Source organism: Anopheles gambiae, chromosome 3 (assembly GCF_943734735.2).
Source record: "Anopheles gambiae chromosome 3, idAnoGambNW_F1_1, whole genome shotgun sequence".
Lineage (NCBI taxonomy): Eukaryota > Metazoa > Arthropoda > Insecta > Diptera > Culicidae > Anopheles > Anopheles gambiae.
Window position 1 is genome coordinate 48,733,464 of NC_064602.1, and position 23,743 is coordinate 48,757,206.

Here is a 23,743-nt window from a genome sequence, read left to right on the forward strand (position 1 = left end):
AAGATTATGGCACGTTGCCGGCCGGCGCCCAGTAACTACCGAAGCATCATCTTTAATCATTACCATCATCAGTTTGCAGTGGTTCGCACTGCGGTGCTGTGTTTGCTATTAAGCGGGGTGCAACTCTTTTCTTATGGCCCCTAGTCATGAGATTTGCACAATTGTCTGCCTAACGTTTAGTGCCGTTCGTAAAATGTATGCTTTTGAATGGGAAATTGTTATCGAAACGACTCACAGCAGCAATTTTGTTGTTTGACGTTCAACAAATAGTAAATTTTCTAGCTTTATTGAGTAGCAGGCTCAATTAAACTTATGGATTATGAAAAATATAGTTGAAAGATATACATGTGGAAATGTGATGGTAGCTGTTATTTGTATAATTTAACGATAAATAATCGCTAATGATGGAATTCATTCGCTATTCATGGAATCTCCTGTTCTGTTGATAACAAAGTTATTACGCGATTTTTACGAGATTTTTCAGTTATTTCGAGACACTTTAAATGACTTTAAAACTATTGTAACTTCTGTTAAAGATTAATTTTAAGCTTTATTCGAAACTCTTACTCAGCAGCTTTTTCGATTAAACAATATTTTTGAATGTTACGGTAATCGAAAGCACATTTTCTAAATGTTTAATACAAAATATCCTATCCGGAATATCATGGATTATTATTGCTTTGTATACTGTGTGATGTTTCCTCAACTAATTGTTAAATTCTAATACACTCTTTGCTTAAAACAAGTAGCCTCAAATCTCCTGAACTATGACACAATTTTAAAACACACCACATTCGTTCATAAATTCCACCTTAAATGTCGTCTTTCATGCCATTGCACAAAATCTAAACTAAACTTGAAAGCCTATAATTAATAAAAACATATTTGCTATGCTATGCAATGTCTGTGCGTGTGGATAGACAAGTCGTCAAGGTCCTCCCAGAACGCGTTATTCAGATTAGATGACTTACAAATTCCTAACCAAACGAATCAAGGCGGAAACGTGTCAACTATGACGAATGAACCGTTTGGCCCGAACCGAACCACCGACTTGCACAAACCTCCCACCCAACAGGCAGGTGATTGCCGTGGCAAGCGCTCTCCCACCTGCAATTGATTATAGCTCGTGTGCGAGTTGTCTCACCGAATGGCAATGGGTTTCAGTTGCAGGCGCTTGCACCTCAAAACCGATGCCCGGTAATTAGCGCATTCACCCTTTAGTCACTCCGGGCTTTTCGCTTGAGCTTGTGCGAAGGGCTAAACGGTTGGCTTCTCCGACGGCACTTCACCACCACCGCCACTCCCTCGGGGGAAGCCACGTTCGGTGTAGGAAGGAATCAATCTTTCCACCAAACCGGGAAGAGGGAACAGCCGTTTCGGGCAGCAATGGGATCGAAATGTTAGCTATTCCGGCTGCTCCTTTTGCTCGGCTGACTTCGGCCGGTCGTTTCGATTTACTGCACACGGGGGAGTAAGTGTGCCCGCGCATTATCTGTATGCACATTAAGAAAATCCACTCAAGGAGCAAGAAGGAAACGAGTGCGCGTGTGCAAGTACGAACGCGAGTGCGGCGCGCGTGTGCGCTCGCACACACACGCCGACAACGGCAATTATGGTGCGGGTAGCATGCGCGTGCACTCGTGTATTGCATCGATGCACCAGATGCACCAGAAGGCTTCAGCCACCGAGCGCCACCGCTCATTGAGAATGAGTGATTGCTGCAACCGAGTACCGTTCGCTAAGCTACCTGCCTGGCCGTCCCTTGGATGCTTTTTTGCCTGGGGGCACCTGATACCTAGGACTAGGATTGTGGTTCCGCCGTGCTCCGGAAAGAGACGCCCCATAAAAAATGGCCTTCTTCAACCGGCTCAATCAACCAGCTGGAAACAGATCAGCGAAACAGGGAAGGGCTAAGCGAACAAGAAGCAGAGAGCCTATCCCTCACCCACATCTTTGGAGGCGCATAATTTCAGCGAAAAGCAACTCCCACCAACTCTCCGCCGATGGCCCGCAATCGACAAGGGAGCTTGGCGTAAAACCACACTCAAACCCTGCTGACCAGGAGTCGGGCTGCGGCCCTGCAAAAACCGACAATTTGTGCAATTGAATGCTTACGGATTTACTCAATGAACTGAGCGCGCGCGCGCGCCCGTTTACCATCAAGCGCCAGCGTACTTTCGTTCATAAATCTTATCGAAGTCCGGACCCTTGATGGGCTACTGGCATCAGGATAGGTGGGCTGCTGCTGCTGCAAATTGCTATGCTCTGGTCCCATATTGTGGTGCCGGTGGTGTTGGCCAACATATAAACAACGGTTTCTCTCCTGTGCGTGGCTTGCGGGTGGTTTTGGAAAGCCCGGCAGGGATAAGTTGCTGAGATGCAGATTCTAAAGATTAACGGCAGCCTTTAACTTCTAGCGATCAAGTCCTTCCGTTGGCCTGACCGTCAGCCGGTCAATTATCTTAATAATCATATTCAATCCAATTCAGAGTTTGTCTTGATGAAAGAAACGATCTTTTATGGGTTCCTTTTGAAATCATAGCTTGTTCTTTATGTTTGCAACAATTTTGTAAAATCCTTTAATCTTGTCTAGCACATAAACCTAACTTCTTCAATACCGGTCGCTGGCAATGAACTTTGACCATATATTAATTAATCATTTGTCTGCGTAAGCTATACAGAGAGTTTCTTTCGTAGTCTATAGTCGCAGTCTAAAGCCTGAAGCCAAAGGTATCTGAGCAGTACCATTGAGAACATTTCCATCGCTTGCATAGGAGCAATCAGGATTTTGATAGAGATCCCTTTCTTTTAGCTTCAATCATCTCTTCGTATACAGCACTTAATCACCACTACCAGCAATGTCTGGGCTCGCTCCTTAGTTAGTTACAATTTTGCCGCAAAATCATTCATTCTCCTTTTGTAGGTAGCAATAACGTTTTCGCTATAAAAAGCAATAAATCAATGCGGTTGTTATAAGGTTGCGTCTTAGTATGGGGCTCCCTGTGTGCCTTTCTCTTCTTCTCGTGCATGCGTACCATCGATGGGAAGCAGATCCATCACCGGAGATATTCAATCATGTTCTATCTCTTTAATACATTTTAAAGATTAAAATCTGATCGCAGGCGAAAAAGCATAACGTAAGATCAAATTTTCCTGTTCCGTTTATTAAAGAGTCGTGGAGTGAAGAACGTGACAAAGTCATAAGCTATTAGTCGGTACATAATTCTGTTATGAAAAAAAATACCAAGCGTATCACGCTAAAACACTGTAAAAGTGTTGAAATTTGTGCAATTAATCGATCCCATATCGAACAACATTGTACGAAAGTGTAACACGATACAAGCCAGAGCGGTGATAGGGAGCCGAGAGGAGGAAACTTGTGCTACAACTTACTCAACAATGTTACTGTATGTTCCCGAATAACGATCGTTTGATCCGCTTTACCACCAACGAAACGCTCCATTAACTGCCCAACTTCTCTCCAACCTCCCGGCGGAGGTGAGAGCTGTGAAGGAAATTATTATGATTAAAACCTGTGCCATATACACATAAAAGATTATGCCCTGCTCGGATGCTGTGAAGTGCTGCTGTGGCACCTTTGATGGAATCTTGCAAGGATCATTCGATCGTGCGTTGGTTTGCGGTGTGCAGTGGAAGATTAGTAGCTCGAGCAAGAGGCTATCCCATTGGAGATTAAGACCAACATGAACGCAAAGGAGTAAATCGATCCCTTTTAGAGGTTTTATAAAAATAACATTACCTCCCCCCCGTTAAGCACAAAGAGACAATTTTCAACGTTTCTGCCGGCCAACAAACCAGATTTTCTAAAAACCACACTAACTCACACCAGAAGCACCAGGATTGCATTCGGTGCAAAGTGCAATATATTTGCCTGCTCTCCAATCAAGCCGATCATCCCGTTTCGACTGCCTCCGTCCTTCCCGTCGTTAAGCCTCAGAACCTGCGGAGGTATTCGTACACTTTGTTTCACTGCAGACTTCCATCGGCGAGCCAATGGTACCAGTTAATAAAGGAAGAACGCGAGAACAAAGCTGCTCACGGCGCAACCGGCAAACAGCAGAAGATTGCACGCTCGAGGGCACATTTTAATTCTGCCCGGCACATATACGCAGGCACACATGCACCAAGTGACCGGTGTGTTGCTGGAGGTCGTAAAAGGTTAGGATCGAACGTCTAAATTGGTCGTAATCGAGATGTTTGTTGCGATTTGCTTTGGAGTGAAGTATATTTTTTTATTTCTTTCTTTGCAAAGAGGGTTTGAGGACGAAAATTTAATGTTTAAAATATTTATATTAAATTGTGGACTTTTTTTGACTAGACATTAAATGTAATAACATAAGATACATTATTGATGAAAAACACTCGCTTTTTTAAGGTTCATATAAACAATATAAAATAATACACATTTATTGTAGAGTTACATGCGCAATAAAAACTCCATACAGTTCGAATCATTGCAGTTCTTCTAACCATGTATCTAATACGTCCAAGATTATCACACTACTGCCCTACTGGAAGGACACTTTGCCTTTCATGGCTTACAAAATTTACCAAATGTACAAACAAACACACAAAACACTCTTAAATACAACTACAGTAGAACGCGTAAAAGGTGTAAAACCAGCATGATATCGATATCACAGCACCGTCTCGGTGGCACAGCAGACACCATTTCGAGCTGCTGCTGCTGCTGCTCAGGAAGCATAATGCTGCAGTAATTCATCGGAAATTACAATCACCAGAGCGCATCCCACTGCACCGACGCGATGCATCTAACTCACTCGCGCATGTGGCCCCCCACTCGCGCATGCTGCACCAGGCGGCAGCGAACCCCCGATCGTGCGGGAGACAGCAGTCTACACCGACGAAGCAGCTCGAAAAGCGTTGCGTGCGCAAAGCGGCCGTGTTCGAGGCAACGAAAAGCGACGATTGCATCGGCCCCACAAACGACGATAGAGGTGCAGCACGGGCGAAATAATTGATCCCCGCGGCTACTTGAATAAAATATTTGCTACACATTTGCCGTTCGCTTCGCATCGCCTTCGTTTGCAGCAGCAGGAGCATCATCAGCAGCGGCAGCATCAACATCATCAGCCACCCCAGTTAGCCTCCCGGGTCCTGACCTCGAAGACCCCTGGCAAAGCTTCGGTGGTTTTGGGATTCCTGGAATATCTGCCCGCACAGCATCCCGACAAACAAAGCCCATACAAAATAAAGGCCACTGGATAGCCGTGCTTGATTAGATCCTTTTTTCTTCCCGGGCCCGGGCTCCATTCTGACATGCCTCTAGCCACCTAACCGAATCCGTTGTGAAACGACATCGATTGAGAAGGGGGCGGGGGGGGGAGATGCTGCCGAGCCCTTTTTTGTGGCGGGGCAGGTCTGGCGAGACCTTTGGCCCGGGGCATATCATGGCCGAACCAGTCGTCTTGGTCAGCGTCGTCGTCGTCGTCGTCGCCACTGCCATCATCAAGACCGTCACCCTCGTCAGGCCCCTTACACAGCAGCAGAACCCGAAAGAGAATCGATAGAATTTTTAATGAACGTACCTCGAAAAGCGAATCCCGTGATTCTCCAAGATTGACGATCGACCTTGCAACAATCGGGGATCCTGGAATCCAACAAACATCATCGCACACAGGCAAGGGCAAAAAAAAAGCGCACTCATAACCCGATCGCACAGAACACGGTATCCGCTTGTCGTAAAATATCCTTTTCATACAATTAACCCAAACACTGGCGCTCGGTCGTAAACGATAGAAAAACGACCACGTTTGGGAGTTTAATTTTGCTCGGTTTTGTTGAAAACATAAAAATCCTTCGCTTAATTCTCTGAAGTCCTTCCCTTGCCCTATGTTAAACTTTACTGAGTTTTGTGGAAACATAAAAATCCTTCGCCTTATTCTCTGAAGTCCTTCCTTGCCCTATGTCTGGCATCACGAAATAAAACCAAATCTTACAAAAAAAAAAACCCTCACTGCACACTGCCAGCAGACTCACACCCAATCAAACAAAAGTCCAGAAGACTGGAATAATTTTATGCTAATAATATGTTACGAATGCTGCTCGGCGTTGTGGTGCCCGGAGGACATTCGTAAAATTCGAACTCATTCCCGAAGAACGCTGCAACGAGAGAAAGACGCAACGCCACAAACGGAAAACTTCATCCATACTTTGCCCGAATGGTGCTCCCCAAATCTCATTGGGACTGACGAACTGGAGCACCTTTTACTTTCGAGACAGAGGTCGCTGCAGTTGTTTGTTGTGTTCATCCCCTTTTTTGTTTCTTTCCCTTCAATACCCATGCCCAATAAAATGAGAAAGTTAAGCACAATCGACTCGGCAGCGAACGTTATCGATGCGTAATGGAGAACAGATTTGTGCAAGCTCTAATATTGAACGATCTTGTGAACTGTGCATGTGCGATCTTCACTGGTGCCGCGATTTGGTCGCATTACTTCAGCATCGAATTTCAGCACAGCTGCTTAAGCTCTTAATTAGCTGCAGCGAAATGGAGTGCCTCTCTGCTAAGAGTGCGTGCGTCAGACAATTCCTTTCCTTTCCTTGCAAAACACCACGCACAAATGAAACAGAAATACACCAAAGGAAGAAAGGATACAAATAAGCAGTTATGAAGCTTAGCTCCGCAATGATTGCATTTGCGATTGCGCGGCTTCAGAGACGGTCCCCTTTCCTTTTTTTCTTATTTTGCTGCGCCTTGCGGCTCGATTCACTTCGTGCGCGTTTGTCCCACGGGGCGGCGGCCGGGCGACGGTCGGGTGAATTAAGATTTGCTTGTTTTGTGCATCGTTGCTGTTCGCAGCGTTCGCACTCTGTTCTGTTTCGCTACCTTTCGCTGCTTAATTAAGGTGAGAGTAAAACACTTGTTAACCTGTCGAAACGCATTTCGGTAATTAACTTCTCGTTCGCAGATGATGGAAAAGAATTAACAGTTAGTTCGACATTCTGCCGCAGGAAAATTTGATTTTCGCAGCAAGGCGCCCAGCCCATGCCGTTCCTTTTGGAAGATTGCTCAAAAGTAAAACTTGAAACAATACAAAAACCAGGCTAATGCGGATGACTTGATCAGACACGCATTTTAAATTCCACATATTTGCTCAACGATTATGTCACAAATTTGTCAACGATCGTACGTCTGTATGGCATGGTGTTTCCAAAACAATGTCTGTCACAAGCTTATCATTCTAAAATTGCTTTAATCCGTTAAAATATAACCAAACCATTATATATTCAACAATATACAAATGCAAGAGTAAGATGTTATCATACTTCAGATACAATCGCTTTCAATAGCTCAATCTTGCTCACTGGCTCGGTAGCATTTTGCTCCACAAAGGTCAGCAGCTAGCGCCAACAACGATGCTGCGCAGCTACAATTACCTCTACCGACCAGCAGCAGCCTTAATACGATATCCGCGAAGAATGCATCGCGCAATCGCTTCTAATAGGCACGGAAAATACCACAGTAGTATCGCAGCAATTCGATCGCATCTGATGAAAGAAAAGCGATTCTATGAAAAAGAGCAACACAACAAGGAACTGCACTAAAAGGGGATGGGTCGTGTCATGCGGTGAAGCTGACTGTACGCAGTAGCGCCTTAAGAAAAATGAGCAGCGTACTTAACCTAAGACTAGTTTCCGCTGCGCGTTTCAGTGCCGTCCCCTTCACGGCCATGGGCCGACCGATTGGTGTTGGTGGGCAAACCAGAACTGCATCTGCCTACCTAGGGCGATGTAACCTTTTTTTTGTGTGTGCATTTTTTTGTGTTTGCCTTGTCAAGACATCCGTTCCGTTCGCTTTTATCCGTCGGTGCGCATATCGGCCGAACATCTAGCGAGCAGTGATTGCAAGAAGTGCAAAGATGCACGGTTTCACTTCAACCACGTCAAAAGCAACAAAACCCCAGAAGCTAGTCGGTCTTTGTAAGCAGCTTTAGAAATGTAATGAATCTGTTATGCGCAGCTACTCCAGCGCAATCTATAGCAAGCAAATAAACCTCAAACGAACCAAGAACGCCAATTGTCGATAGCGGGAAGTACAACGAAAGTACGAAGATGAAGGGATAGAATTTGTAAGCAAAAAATGAAATATGAAAGATCACTTATCACTTATTACTTTTACAATTATAACAAAGTTAAATTGAAACGAAAATTATCCTTTCTGTCTATCCTTTTAAATAATAAGAATATAATAACTGCTTTTCAACTGATAAAATTATTTGAACATATTTCAGACTATAGAATTGTATACGATTAATACGAATGATCAAACTTGCAACAATTTTAGTTGAATGTTCAACTGCTTACACTCAATTGCTTTTGTTGACTCTTTTGTTAACTACTTTTGACAAACAACTAGAAACTAAACAAATTGTGTATCTTTCGTTCATTTGAACAACACAAATCTTAATATAGTTCTAAACAAAACAAAATATTAAACAAACGTCAACCGATTCACATTGTCTTTGCCGAAGGGAGCAATGCACTTAAAACCAACCATTGCCGTGTAAACCAATAATAGGTCATAGAATCCACAGCGTGAAATATGAACGCGACATTTACATGAGCAAACATCTTTGGCAGCATCCCCCACTCCCCCTCCGGCGGCATGACATAAATTCCCTCCATTGCAACGGTCCGCACTAGAAGCTGATGGCCACCTGACGTAGTTGAAATAACATTCCCAGAGACGGGAACGGTTTTCCCACCAGCATTCCGGCGATTTCTCCAAAATCACAGAACAGATGTTCGGGAACCGTACTGTTTCTATTTTGTTCCCCTTTTTACCCACTCATGCCCTCGTGTGCATGCTTCAGCTAGTTTCAGTGAAGATGCTTTGTTTTTATATTGCCCTCCACCGCGCCTCAATTGCTCGAAATTTACCACGATACACACACACACACACACGAGCGCGCGCCCGCTCACACAAACAAACACATGCACACCTGTAATCGCAGCCAGATCAGAAGTCTCTTGATGGATCATCGATGATGCTGGCCACTTAAACGGCTTCGCAAAGGCTTAGCCTCATCTCGGGCGCTCGGGAGTGCTTATGAAAATCCCCCCTCCTCCCACCACCTCCCGATCACGATCATATCCAGCTGGCGCAGCACCGAAAGGGAGTCGGAAGGGAATTGCCCATTTCATTTCATATTTCACATCATCCGTACCGTTCTAATTTCCCCAATAACCATTGCACTGCCCCACTACGCTCTCCGCAAATGTCCGCCATTCTATTAGCTTTACGGAAGGAATCACACCATTTCGTACTGTCGACCTTTGTGCGACGAGCCCACACAGTGAAAGACCTCTCGGACGATGAGACCTTTCGTTCTCGGTGTTCCCGCGCCCGGCTATGATCGCGGCGTTGCGTAACGAATCCAATTAATGAGAACTAATCCGTTGCCGGTGGTCACGTTCTGGTAGACCACCGCGAATCATCGGCCCTCCGGATCGAGAATCCGTAGATGGTGAATTAATAACAGGAAATGTTTTGTCTATTTATGTGCTACCCTGCTGCGCCTTGGGTGCGTTTTTGGGGCAATGTAAAGCTTCCGAAAGCACACAATGTTTATTGGAAGCTACACATATGAATCTCACGCGCAGGACACAAACGGTCAGGCAGCTGCAAATAGGCATACCACATGACCGGAAGGGCGTAGACGCACTTAGTTTAGGAGTCCAAATTGGTTCCAGCTTCCCTTTACAATGTCCACACACTGGTTGATTGTAATCTGTGGTATTTCCGATCCCAGATCGAGAACGACCGTGATTGTCGATCGACCAAGAGAACCTGTAGCCCAGCACCTGTGCGGTTATTAGTAAGAGAGTTCCTCTAGGTCAGAGGCTACAGTTGGAAACCTGTTCTTGCATCACGGTGTGTAGAATTTATTTCAAGACCTGCTGAATAATTCATCGACGTTGGAGTTATTTTGGACCCGAAAACGACACACAACCGGTCGCACACACGTCTCCTTCGATATCATTCCACCTTTTCCCCCTTGGCTTCAAAGTTCTTGATTTGGCAAGTTCAAAACTACGGCTACGCCTTTCATGCATAATGGATGAGGCGCGTTGCGTTACGCGTCGCAAAAAAACCCCTCGCTCAAAGATCATAGGTTAATATCGCAGAGCAACAAATAGGTGTAATCCTGGTGAGCTCCCATGGATGGTTCTAATTGTAACGCTAACGCATCAAGTCCTCTGGTTTACCATGGGTTCGTTAAGCGACGAACCCGGGCACAATGTTCTCAAGGGAAACTGGAGGATTAGTAAGCTAGAGCTTGATTAGTTTTTATTTATTCATGTTTAAGAACTGTGCAGCCACCATTTCGAGCATGCTTAAGTGAGCTGAATTAATTGCAAAATCGGACCCGGGCTGTTCTGCCCGAGCTAATTAGATTACATTACCAGGTCATAGGACGCGCTCTCGCGTAAATATACCTCTTTCGTGGAATGACGCAATGTAGAAGGTTCCAATTTGATTGCATTGTATCTGAATGTGTGCTGAAAAAACCGAACCATTTCTCAACCATCGGGATTACGTAGAATATAACAGTGACGTTCCACTCATCCACTTCTTCTACCAGCCACCATTGCATGGTTGCCGGCCTTGGTTGCTAATTTCAACTAACTGTTGATCCCAATCATGGTTCACGACTATTTTTGCCACCGATGTCGCCCGTTCAATATATTCAAAACCTCCGATTGTGCCGGGGCCAACTCGGCGAATTCGGCCATCCAGCTGAGTATTATAAGAGACGCGCAGGGGCGCAACAGCAAAAACAACAGCAACAAAAATACCCATCGAAACAAACAACGTTCGCATATCACCCGATCGACCACGCGGGGTCTAACCGGCCACAACCCAAACGGGTTAACAATAAATAGCGAAAAAGGTTAGCATTTGCATAAAACTGTTTCTAAAATCCCCGAGAAACAAAACAAAAATAACACGGTCAGCGTCCACGGCGAAGATCCACTGCCCGAGAAGTAGGAAAGGCCACCGGTGGTCACAACCGGTGTTTTTATCTTTTGTGAATGAGTCGCCCGCATAAAGCAGGGTATATGTATATGTATGTATGCGGTAGAATCACGGCGAGGAGATGTTTTTTTTTTTTAATTTGGCAGCAATCCAGTTCGAAATGGATTTAGCTGCTTTGGAAGGCCAGCTAAAGATAGTTTTGCCGTACGTTAGTTACCGTCTCGATCGGTGATGACTTTACGTGCCTAATTTGTCCCGGGCTCTCGATGTCACGTTGCTGAGCAGGTTGTTGCCACGAGAGCATTGTCAACTAATGCCCGTGAGGTCGCTTACAGGAAAAGGCGTCCAGTTTTGATTCGCGAATCACTTTTCGCATCGCTCTGGTTGAACTCTCTATCTTTGGCATCTCGCGAACTGCCTCGATATGGCCACATAGAACAGGAATGCAACGATACTAGTTCGAGCACGGAGGCGGCCGCCTGAGACGGGCCAGTGCAGTGCGGCCGGGGCGCAATGTCAACGGTAAAACGGGATCATGCTCCGTGTATGGCGATGGCTTCCCCACACGCAGCGCATGATGAAGATCATGATGTTGATGTTGATGCTGATGCTGATGATGATGATCATCCCGAGCACAATGAACGAATAAAAAATCGTCTCTGATACACTAACACAGACCCGCTGGAACTAGACGAAGCAAAGTGCACGCCAAACCGCGACAGAATGCCACGGTGTGTGGTGCAAAGTCGTTGAAAACCGGGCAAGGCTCTGAAAACGAGATCAAAGTTCTCGTTCCACCCAGGTTCACCCCGGGCCCCATGCGAACGTTGGGGTGCACCAGTATCTATCCTTGAACTGCCGTTGCACCAACTTCCCGTTCTTCGTTTCTACCACCCCCAGAACAACCCCCTACCTACTGCTGTACACGGCCCCGTTCGACCGAGTGATCTAGCGGAGCTTTCAAAAGCGACGAACCCGGACGGAACTTGTTCTTCTTTGGTTTGTGTTTCACTCTTGCTGCCCTAGCCGTCGCGCGACGCTATAAGAGGCTGGAGCAGGTTCAGCTCGACCCGGCCAGCCTGCTGCTGCTGTTGCCCGGGGTCTCCCGATCAACGATGTGGCCATAGTTCGAGACGGGATCAATGACATCTATCGTGACATCGAGATCTGGTGGATCTTGTTCTTGCCCTATTCCGTACCCTGTGTCGCGCTAGGTCTCTTCGGGGCTGTCCCTCTCGCCTGCTCAGCGCAAGAAATGAGATTGTTTTTCCACTCCACTTTTTGTCCACATTCGCATCCAGACACGCAAGCCGTACAGCATCAGCCTTTAGTTAAGCCGTTCAAAATCACATCGATCTAATTCTCCGCCCCGCATCGAATCATGCGACGATCGCCGGAATGTATCGCTTTCCGCTGTTTAACCTTTTAGCCCGAGATCCACCCGAATCGGGCCGTTGGGACAGAGGAAGGAAAAGGCAGAAAAAATGCCACATTTGTCCAAAAACTTTGGGTGAAAGTGTAGGGTCAGTATCGTATCGCTGTGGTTAAAAGGTTGTTAAGCTTTTTTATACATACAATAAACGATGAGCGATTAAGATTTTATTGAAAATTTATCAATTGCATGCCATATTTAGGATACTTAATTTTTGATTGCGAGAAGAATGAAACAAAAGTATTATTCATTTGCAAATTTAATTCTAAATTGCCCAGATAATAGCTGAGTTGAACAATTTTTTTTAATTTAAAATCTATTGTAATATTTCACACAGCCGAACCCTTTCACTAAATAGCACGCTAAAGTCGGTTTCGCGTTCGCTTGCAAAACCCATGTCACAAGCGCAAGGGATTTGTGTTCACGCTCACGCGATAATTACGATTGACAGTTTGAGCTAGGGCTCAGGCATATACGCGCCAATTTCCCAGTTCGCGCCCCGGCCACGATTGCTGTGTGGCGTCTACTGACATTCGTGATCTACACCGCGGCAGGCGGTGAACTGTCCCTTCTTTCCTTCCGGTGCTCACTGCCATCGGAACGGTTTCGTGCAATGCGCCTATCCAGGTGCCAGTTGTAAATCATGTGCAGGCGCTAATCTTCGCCGATTAATCTTCGCGCACTGTCGGTACCAGCACTGTGCCGAAGGGCCCGCTGAAACCGTTTCAGGCCCTGCTGACAGGATCCAATTTTCCGAGTTCCAAAGTGTCATTTGTTTACTACGGCGCCGTGGCCTTGCTATGTCGTCGTGCACATGCGGAGGAGGACAGCTTGCACGAACGGTAACGAAACAGAACTGGATCGGGCAGCATGCGCCCAGGGAGCGCTTGCGTACGATTTGCTGCGAAATACACGAAATATGCTGCCGTGCGCGAGCTACCGGTAAACCGGTGGACAACCTGTTGGGAAGGTGGCAACATTCTGGCCGCTGCTGCGTTGCGGGACGGCAGCATACGCGACGCATGCTCCACTATCAGCTGTGTCCCTACACGGGCAGCAGTGGAATGCGTTGCAGCGGGCTCCGATCTAGATGATATCATAATTTTTACCTTACCGGACAGCGATTGGAGGCAGTTTGATACCGAATTGAGGAGCAGCCATCCCCTTCGGTAATGGAAATGGAAGCGGAAAAACGTGCTGAAAAACGTGTACCGCTGCACCACTGTGGCTAACCTGTACCGGATTCAGCGAGAGGAAAGACATAAGGTGAACAGGGTATGGTCAAAGTAACGGCTTCCACTTCCCACGAGCAGGATGTTCGCGCTTAAACACAGACACGCAGCACCATTATTGCAGCCATCGTGGTTGTGAGCAGTGAACAAGCCGATACTGTCATTGCTGTCATAGTTATTGTTGATTGATAAAATCCTTTAAGCTATAATGGTTATGGAAATAGGTATTTATAGCATTCATAATACAGTTGTTTGATGAACAAAGTATTAAACTTATGTAATAGCAAATAAAGCTTATTTCACTTGTTGGAAAAACTATTTCATAAACAGTCTAATGAAAATCATCAAAATACGCCCCACAATAAACATTCAAGTCACTTGACTAAAAAACGATCATACATCATTCGATTGAAACCAGCATTATAGAAAATTGTATCGTTGTTTATATCCACTTCATTACAAACAAGAACAAAATTACAAATTAAGCAGCTGTTCCAAAAGATACAAGTCGGTAATGGAAACGTAAAACGAACCAGGAAAGAAGTGCAATTTTAATCGACAGAATTGAACCCGTCGTATGAAGCACGGATCAATGTTGGGCTCATGTACGATTCGAAGCTATAACAATTGTAGCTAAATATACGGTCTGCTAGCAATGCCGTACTTTGCACCGCTGTCAGCACCACTACCCGAGACACTTACACGATCTACTCACTAATAAGCCTCATAAAATTAAATATTCAAACTTCAACCCTAGCTAAGCGAATAATTAACACCGTCAAACCAGTCCTAGCGTATGATTGCATAGATTTTGCGCGCGTACGATAAGAAACTAAATCAATACTCGCCAACCCATGTCATTAAGGTAAATTATCACTTTATAATTTGTAGACCAGTGCCGCTAGTCATTAATTATTTAAATTTTACCTTACCATCATTTAAAATAATAGCATGGCATTTAATTCTAAATAACATGTAAAATGTTGTAGTACCATTTTTGATACATATAAAAAGAAGCGAACGCATCTCTAACTCAATACTTTGATATTTTTTCTTACAGATCGATGTATGAACCTATGTAGATTTATATTTTCCCCCTCTGTTTCCTCTATACAAGGTATTTTTTCCTATCAAACCATTTGCTCAGTGCAACGTGCATTGGATATCGTGCATGCTCTCCGCACCAGTGCTCAATGATCAATAAACAGTAACGCGTTCGATTTCAGCAGCATGTAATTGGTTAGGCACCTACCCTGTTGCAGTGACCACTAGACCGGCCTAATCTGCGTAGCTCATATGGAAATCTACCCGGCTGGCACCAAACCAGAAGCATTAAAATACAATTTAAATTGAGAGATTAACCGAACAAGAGCCGGGGCAAAGTGGAAAAGTATATTTGTTTTCCTACGTCCTTCACTTCGCTTCCGTGCGTTTCTCACGCGCGAGCGTCTCCTGCAGTCTTGGTTTCGTTCGCTCCGGCGAATGTTAATCTTACAAATCGATAATAAATGCGGTACGAATGAGAGTATAATGGTAATAATACTGTTACGATCGTAAAAAGGGTGAAACGCTTTGAGGGTTGCAATTGAAACGAAGGTGCATAAGCGGGCAAAGGAACAGCATTTCAGCTCCTGTCGAATCAACCGACACTAAGCAGATGAAGTTATAAAGTGATGTTAGCCGTTTGTACCATCGACTTACACGATCATGAGGGAGGAAGTAAGAAGGAAAGAGACACAACCGATACAGTCGTACGGGAAGCTGGTGAACGTATAAGTCGATGAACAATTTAACTCGTTAGACTCTCTTTTGATTTTTTTAGTATATTTTACGATATTTAAAACTTTTTTACTCTTTGTAATGCTTTGAACAATTATTGCGATCGTCGAGTTTATTGCGTCATAAGCAACAACGTGTACAGTGTCAACATATATCTACTAATTTGCAAAACATCAGGTATTGATTACCCAACTGGATGGCGCTAAAACGAGTGCAATTGTTGCAGAATCCGTGCATTGAAACGGTGCATCTTTGAATCTGTATGAGAATGAATGAGAATGAGCAACAGCTAAACATCAAACAAAGCTAAATAACAAACCGTTGCATGCCTCTCATTCGTAAACAAGCTGCAGACCGTACATCGAGCAAGGGATTGGCCTAAATCACGAACAATTTCTCAAGATTGCGCATTTGTGTCACGTTTAATTTCTTGTGGCATTAGATCGCGGTTTCCACATCGATAGCAAGTGTCGCAGCAACACCACAATATTCGGCATTTTATGAACGGCTTCCGAATGGTAATAAAAGACTTCAATCGTAGCACAAGCCGGAAAACGGTCGCTGCTTGCTTAGTACAAGGGTATTTTGTAGCTTCGTTTTTTTGTCTTTTACCCTCTACTACAACGATCAGCACAGGCATCGGGCGAGATCTCAAGAACAAGCGTTCAACGTTTTGTGCGGTTGTAGGCAAAAGGTGTCAAGAAACGTCTTAAGCAGCTTTAAATGAGACCCATAAAAATGCCAAATAAACCTGTCGGCGCAAGTCATTCCAAGACAGGTGCGCATCTCGGGATAGGTCGATGCAGTAGAAGAATGTACTAGCGCTGCACCCGGGGACGGGCCTGCCTTATACGGGCTACGCGAGACGATCGGCAAGCCCTTGCCCAGACTTCAATCGTGAGCTAATTGACTAACTAGTTTTATTGCTTCATCGCGACAACCATTCGCTGTTGGTATTGGTGAGCACGATGAAGATCCCCGTTAGGTCGCGCGATGCAACCGATCGAGAGGTTCGATGACACTGTTCGCTTACCTGTACATACTCGGCGCAGATATCGATGCTGGCAACAAAGTCGCACACGTTGTCCACCGTCCAGGCACTGATTTCTTCCACGCGTGCGTGGCACTTCCGGGTCGATTTGAGATCGAGCGAGTCCGCGGACGGTTGGCTGTTGGTGGAGCTGGGCGCTGGAGATGTTTCCTGATGACGACTAGGGGTTGGCGAGAGCTTTATCCTCTTGCTGCCGGACGGCGTCGTGGCGCTCAGGTCAAGTGGAAAGGTGGACACAAGGGCAGTCGGTTCGGGTGCTCGGGAAGGAGACTTCAGAGACCCGCTAGTTGCTAGCGAGGGAGACTGCGAGGGGAAGCTGGCCAAATGATGATGGTTAGGGAGTAACCCCGGCAAATACCCCGTACCGAAGGGGGAAGAAAAATGATGACTCCCAAGAGCGGAGGACGGTGGCGGCGACGAGCCACGCGACAGTGAGGACGGTTTCTTCAGACTACCTCCCGTATCCACTTTGAGAATGTTGTGAACTTCCGAATCTTTAGCCGCTCTAGCCTATTTTTAAAAGTTATAAAAAAGAACACAACAGATGTGTTAGCACCAATGGTTTCTATCTTGTATGTCTAATGTAACGTTTAATATTGCACGTTTAAGCCTTTACTTGTAACTGCACCCCTTGGTACTTACCAGCGTAACCAACGCTTGCGTGCTGCTCATATCGATCAGCGGTGGAAAGACGGCCGATTGGAATGGAAGACCCGAAAACAGTGACGTCATAATACTTGGATTAGGTACCTAGAGGGAGTAAAATCAACGGTCAAAATTAGATACGGAACGATTCGAAGAACGACCGAACGCACATTCCACCGTGAGGCACTTACTTGAGTGGAGGTAAGAGGGCTGCCTTTCTTACTACTCAACGAGCTCTCGATGTAAGATTTTGGCTGAGTGAGGCGCATTTTTGGTTCAAGAAAAGAATTTTTGATATTCGATATACTGTGGATGGACGAGAACGAAAGAACATGTGTAAGTATTGCAGAATTAAATGAGTTTTTTTTTGGTTTTTGCGTTTGAACCTTTCTCAACATGCTATCGCTTCGTTCTGCGAGTATTGTGTGTTGAGTATTTGAAATTTTACATTGCTCTTACCACACTAGTGTGGATTTGAAATCGACTGAAAGCTTCAAAAGCCAATAGAATGTAAACCTCGCTTAATTGCTGCTTAATTCCATACCGCTCCGGCTGGATACCGAATATGGGGTTAAACTTACTCATTAGTGTTGTTATTGTTGTTGTACTTGGCCGCCAGGCTGCGCATGAAATCGGAATAATTTCGCGTCTGAAATTCGGACCGTCCAACGGAATTCCCCGCACCGGAGGATGAGTTCGGGGACGGAAGTAGCCCACCGGTAGAAATACTGCTAGAGAAGCCGACATCGCTCGCGTGCATCGTCTGGGGTGGCGTCCCGGAGAAGGACGACGGTGTCACACTTCGCGACCTTTGGGGTGTAGCATGCAAAGAAAAACAACAGAAAGGAAACGGGTTGTAATGGTCGAATGAGCTAAAGAAGTATGAATTGTTTGACTAATTACATCTGCAGACCACGCGGACTCTGCCAAGCAACTACGGGCAACGATCATGTTAAAAACAAGCAACGATCGAAAACGGTAAACAAATTGATAGGGCCTTAGGGTTGCGAGCTGGAATGAGTGGGACAGCGTGCCAAGACGAGATGAAGGAAATTAATTTTGCCCCCGTGGCGTAATAAACAGCGTCCTCCTCACCATATGGAGCGATCATACCCTGGGCGGAAACCTTTTCTTGTGTCAATTTGCTAAACCAAAAAAACAAAAAAATATAATAAACTACAGCTTTCATCAACAATGATTGGCCGAAGCAGCTGGCATCATTCTTAGCCGTTCTGGTCTGGGGTCTCCCACCATATTTCCTGAACAAAGCTCTTTCTCAGCCCCGAGCAAACAGCTTAATGAAATTAACGATCAACCACTCAGGTTCAATAACCGAGACTGATGAGCGAATGTGACACCGTGCGATACGATTCGATGAGAAGCAGCGTCATCGCGTTTCTCCGCCAAAGGAGGTCTGATAGGCTTTTAATTACGTGTCAACCTGCGTTCTGCTCCGTTACGGTTCGTGTGACAACGTCCCATGCTAGGGCTTTCTGATGCTTTCGTGGCGTAGGAAAAATGGCGCTAAATTTCACACCTCACCTACTACAAATTGTAGCTCTGGTTATTCGTGCCGCGCGTGATATATTAAAATTTCATTTCGTAGACAATGTCGACCACCTAGTATTACTGAAAAGTTTTAATTTTTTTTTTTTGATAATGTGTCAACAAATAAGCCAACGACAAAGCCACTTTTATTTATTGCTCTATACATTTACTACAACACGAAAACTATGGCACTTTTGCCACTGCGCATACAGCTTCAATCAAACTGTAAGCAGCAATAAACGAATTTCATTAAAATCTAAGAAAACATACCAGCATCGCTTAGAGCAACGCATGAAAGGTCACCGCCATAAAACGAATGATCAAATCATAAAGCCGCACACTTCCCTACCCCACTACCGCGCTTCAAATGCCTCTTTGGTCCAGCAGCCGCGCGAGGTTTCGCGCTATAAAACGTGATTATACGACCGCTGGTACGATGTTTATGACAAATTTACTAATCCACCGTACAACCCATTAACATGACGATTGCTGCTAGCCGCAGACCTCTTTACCCGATGAACCTCATTTAGTACCACAAATAAGAGACAAACCGTAGGCCAATTAGAATGTAGAGGAACAAAAAAACAGCTCCAGATCTAACGGTTCAAAATGGATCAATCATCGTGACTATTTCGTAAATTATACCGTCCCTATTTGATTGTCGCGAAGGCCAGTGTCTATGGCGGATGTTATACCCGGATCCCCGGATGTTCACTTCACGCCTCAATGGGCTCGAAGACTAATTATTTTTTCCTTTCTTTTACAGTCGAACGCCCCTGGTCTACCTTTCTCTTGGTTGTGTAAAACTGACTGTGCAAACTAGCCGTGGATAGCAATTGTGCTTGTCCAATTTTTTTGGAGCAATGTATGATACTTATGCATTTAACATTTTCACCAGCATTATTGCTATGAGCTAATGAAAAAAAAATCTTCTTTAACAAATAATATTCGTGTCCCATGAACAACGCTAAAATGTATAAAGAATTCTTCCTCGACCTACAATTGATGTCCACATTATTCGAATTAACAAATCAAAGGAGCTAGTAAAGTGTATAAATGCATTTTATACGGCTTTCATTCTACAAGCAAATCATTCTGCCAACAGACAGATGAGCCGGCCTACCATCACGCATACGACTTCCACTTCATGCAGAATGTGTACCGATTCACTGGCCACTTCAAATCAGCTCACAGATAAAACAAGCTTGAGCTTTTCCCTCTAATGAACCTGCCTCTCGCGTGCCAAAGTCAAGCATTGCCGGTGTAGAGAATTTACAGTAAAATGCTGAGGGAAAGGTAAAAGTAATCAAACATGACCATCGCTGACGACGCCGGGACGACGACTAGCCGCACCGCACGGTAGCTACCGGCCCAGCCAGCAGCCCGTGTTCTGTGCGCTCTCCACACCACCGGAAAGGTCGTTTCACGCATGTCCGTGTCAAACTTGTAAATCAAATTAGTCATAAATTTAACAGTCTCAAAGCACCGTACGGACCGCGCCACACTGGGTTGAACCGGGATCCGGGAGGCGGACACGATCACCAGACCACACGTTTTGCTGACAAATGATGTTACTGTCGTCGCACCGGACCCGGTGCACCAGCGGTTAGCACACGCGTGCGGAAGAAAGTGAGAAGAGCGGGAGGAGGAGCGTAACTCAGTTAACAGAAAGCACCATTGAGCTGCTTCCGAGCGACATAAGCTCCGGCTGCTGCAGGAGCACATGCCCGGGCCCGGACAGTGCAGGTTAGAGCGCGCACTGCGTATGAACCCCCATCAACTGACTAGGCCAGGAAAGTTGATTCCGGTGGTGGACAGCTAAGACAGGCGCATTTATAGCCCGTCGGTATGAGGAGAGAATAAATCTGTACTGAGCACATGCACTGGTTTGTGCTACCTTGTGCTAGGTGAAGCCAGCGGATTCCTTTACCTTGAGTTGCTCTGTTGATCTGTAGATTGTTACATGAACCTCGAGGTGTAAAGAACAAACATGTATAAAACTGAAGAACATTCAGAGTATTCCTATTTTTATGTTATTTTTCCGATGCTCATGTTAAGAAATCATGAGTAAGCTCACTAAGATCATTAAATAGCTTGAAGAAAGTCATCTCCACTTCATCTGCACAACGTGCACTATGCTCAATGAGCGTAGTAATGCTAATCAAATAGGCATAATATACAACGACCCTAGTATTATCTATCAACAGGCTTTACTCACCTCGAAGCCATCGATTGTGCATCGTTGTTGGGTGGACTGAACCGCTCGCTTTTGATGCTGCTGGTGTTGCTGTTGTTGATACTGCCGATGCTTCCACTGCTGATGTTGTTATTGTTTGTATTGCTGTTGTTGTTGTTGTTATTGCCACCATTTCCGTTTTTGTTGCTGCTAATTTGGTTACTATTGCTGTTGCCGCCGCTATGCAGAGACAGTGTGCCGTTTCCTTCGTTATTATTGCTAGTGTTGCTACCATTATTGCTACCATTACTGCTACCTATAATGCTTGCCGCTATTGCACTGAGATGGGCACTGGAGCTAACGCCGTTCAGGCTCCCGATAGAGCCCCCACTGGCTGCACCGTTTTTGATCAGGTTCAGCTGAGACTCGCCGGAGTCCCCGCCGTTGCGATACTTTTCGTAAAACGCACTAGCTGCAGTGGAACTGCCAACCGTGCTGGCCCCACCACTGCCGGTGGGAGAGTTCAGATACTTCTTCCGATCGTAAATTCTTTCGCTGAGCATCTTGTCGAGGGTGTGAAGTTTTGTTTGACGCTCTTGAACGCGTTCCTGCAGAAGCCGTGTATTGATAACACCGAAATGATTGCTTTTCACGCGATTTACGTTCACTTTTGCAAGTGCGTTATCCTCGTGCTCCTCCTCCTGGTCTTCCTCCTCGTCACTAGTGGCTTCGTTCTGGCGGTTTTCGGTGTTGCGGTCGTGATGATTGCTCAGCAACGGTGCACCATTGCCACCTACGAATGGCCGACCATCGTAAAGCGCCTCTGCAACCCGCCGGTGTGGCGAAAGCCCTAAAAGTCCACCGGGAGGGCTAGTAGGTACGACCACGGAACCGGCTTCGAGTGCAGCCGCAATGGCGCTGCTTGCCAGCCCGGCTACCGGTGATTGGTTGAACAGCAATGTACTGGTGATTGATTTTCGTTTCACCCGCCGTCTTTCCTGCTGGGACAGGGTGGCTGCGCGAGAGTGAGGTGATGTCGCCGGCGAGGACGGTGACGATGACACTGATGCTGATGAAGCCGATGACGACCGAGATTGATTTGATGACGCTTGCTGGTGGTGGTGATAGTGGTGGTGCTGGCGATCCTTCTGATGTCGTGAGTTCTGCCGTTGACGTTCTTCTTGCTGCGCCAGTAGCACTATCGGGGAAGGCGTAACGGCCGTTGCTGCTGCTGCTGCTGCTGCGGCCGCCACCAGTCGTTGTGGTAAATCTTCATTAACCGTTGTTTCTCCTGCATTGCGTGGTTCGCGATCGGATGGCCCCGGGGGGAGTAAGGCAAGCACAAGTAATAGGTGGGAGAAGTAGAAAGAGAAATAGAGAAAATACCAAATTAGATCGATTTATGTTTGTTGCTAGTTGCGCTGCACTATTTGCACCACGGCGCTGATGCATCCCGTACCAGCAACGATCAAACACCACCTTCATCTTCGATCGTCGATAGCTTTGTGTACGTACGGGCGCCCCTGTAATCACCGTCATCGATCGCTTTCCCTAACAGTGAACAATCAATTCGATTCGAAGCAGTACCCATCAGGGCCGAAGCGTTTTGGGTTCGTCTTCAATAGCAAAAAGGATTTTTCCCACCTTTGTGACCGCGACGATTAAACAATTTGGCTAGCAAACAAACGATCGTAAATGATGAAACTTTGCAGCGTTCCGAAGATTATCGAAAAACTATGCTTTGAATAGGCCAGTTAGACATAAACGTATTGAGAAAAAAGGTAGACAGCATAGGTATACAAGATTGAAAAATAGTTCAGTGCACAGCATTCAATGCAGAAAGCGCGCATCAAATACCGTGCAATGCATCGACACACACACACACACAAACCGTTAAATGAGTGATCTTAGATTGAGTGAAATGCAGTTTAACCGCAGAATACGCAATCTCCAACGGTACACTTTGCTTTTACCGATCAAATGTACACATTTATGAGGCTTCTGTTTCGTCCCACATTTAGAGGGCAGTTGTGTTTATGTGAGAAATGCTATTGATATATTGTGTGTGAGCATTTCCATAGATTTGTAAACCTTAATATATTTTCAGCTATTAAATAAAAAAAATTCGTATCAAATACTACATCTTGCTCGTAAATCTCACTGCAAGGATAAATAAATCACACCGATTTTTCAACGATGAACAAAACTGAACAAATCAAGTAAATGATTGCATTCATTTAAACAAAAAATACATGCCCTGTCTTGTGTCATTCCTAACATTTTGTACAATCAATCATTACCCTAGTGAGAATGGATTGCATTGCTGTATGTGTTGTACGGATCAAAAGATAGATAGAAAATTTCATTGCCACGCTAATGTACTGCCATACACCCATGCTTGAACTGCACAGACAAGCATTAATCTAACCGTGCATTAAGGCCATGTAATCTCTTGAACCCTGTAGTTGAAAAACATTTTTTGGACAACATTGTTTCCACCGAAACTCCTACGTCCATGGAACTATGAGCAGTCAAGCAACAGAGTAAAACATGAGTTGACACCCAGTCAGGGTCAACAGCGGTAAGAGACAGAGCACACACAGATTACAGTAAAGTAAGCGCAACGAAAGTCAGAAGAGCTACCACAGTCACTCTATCGGATGTCCGACCGATGCGGGCGGACTTTCGGATTCGAAGCACAACGCCGCCATCGATGCAGCTTCGTTTGCATATTATTATGCATCCGACACGTTGCTAAGCGTTGCTAGATGCGGAACTTGCTTCAACGGTGCATGGCTATGTGTATACAACTTTATTTCGCTAGCAGGGCGACCGATACTCCGAAAACCCTCCT

At 45.4% G+C, this 23,743-nt stretch overlaps 1 protein-coding gene across 4 annotated transcripts in view; it reads right to left on the minus strand.

Moving 5' to 3' along the window:
• Window positions 1-23,743, minus strand: part of LOC1279575 (uncharacterized protein DDB_G0292186) — a 50,796-nt gene that overhangs the window by 3,342 nt on the left and 23,711 nt on the right. For 3 of the 4 annotated variants that reach the window (XM_061654934.1, XM_061654933.1, XM_061654935.1), the window contains exons 3-7: window positions 20,932-22,180; window positions 17,747-17,974; window positions 17,336-17,471; window positions 17,163-17,270; window positions 16,503-17,030 (exon numbers count right to left, since the gene is read on the minus strand). In XM_061654934.1, coding sequence (XP_061510918.1) covers window positions 16,503-17,030; window positions 17,163-17,270; window positions 17,336-17,471; window positions 17,747-17,974; window positions 20,932-22,180 — 2,249 coding nt within the window. The remainder of the gene's footprint in view (window positions 1-16,502; window positions 17,031-17,162; window positions 17,271-17,335; window positions 17,472-17,746; window positions 17,975-20,931; window positions 22,181-23,743) is intronic. The other variant, XM_061654936.1, reaches the window with a different exon arrangement.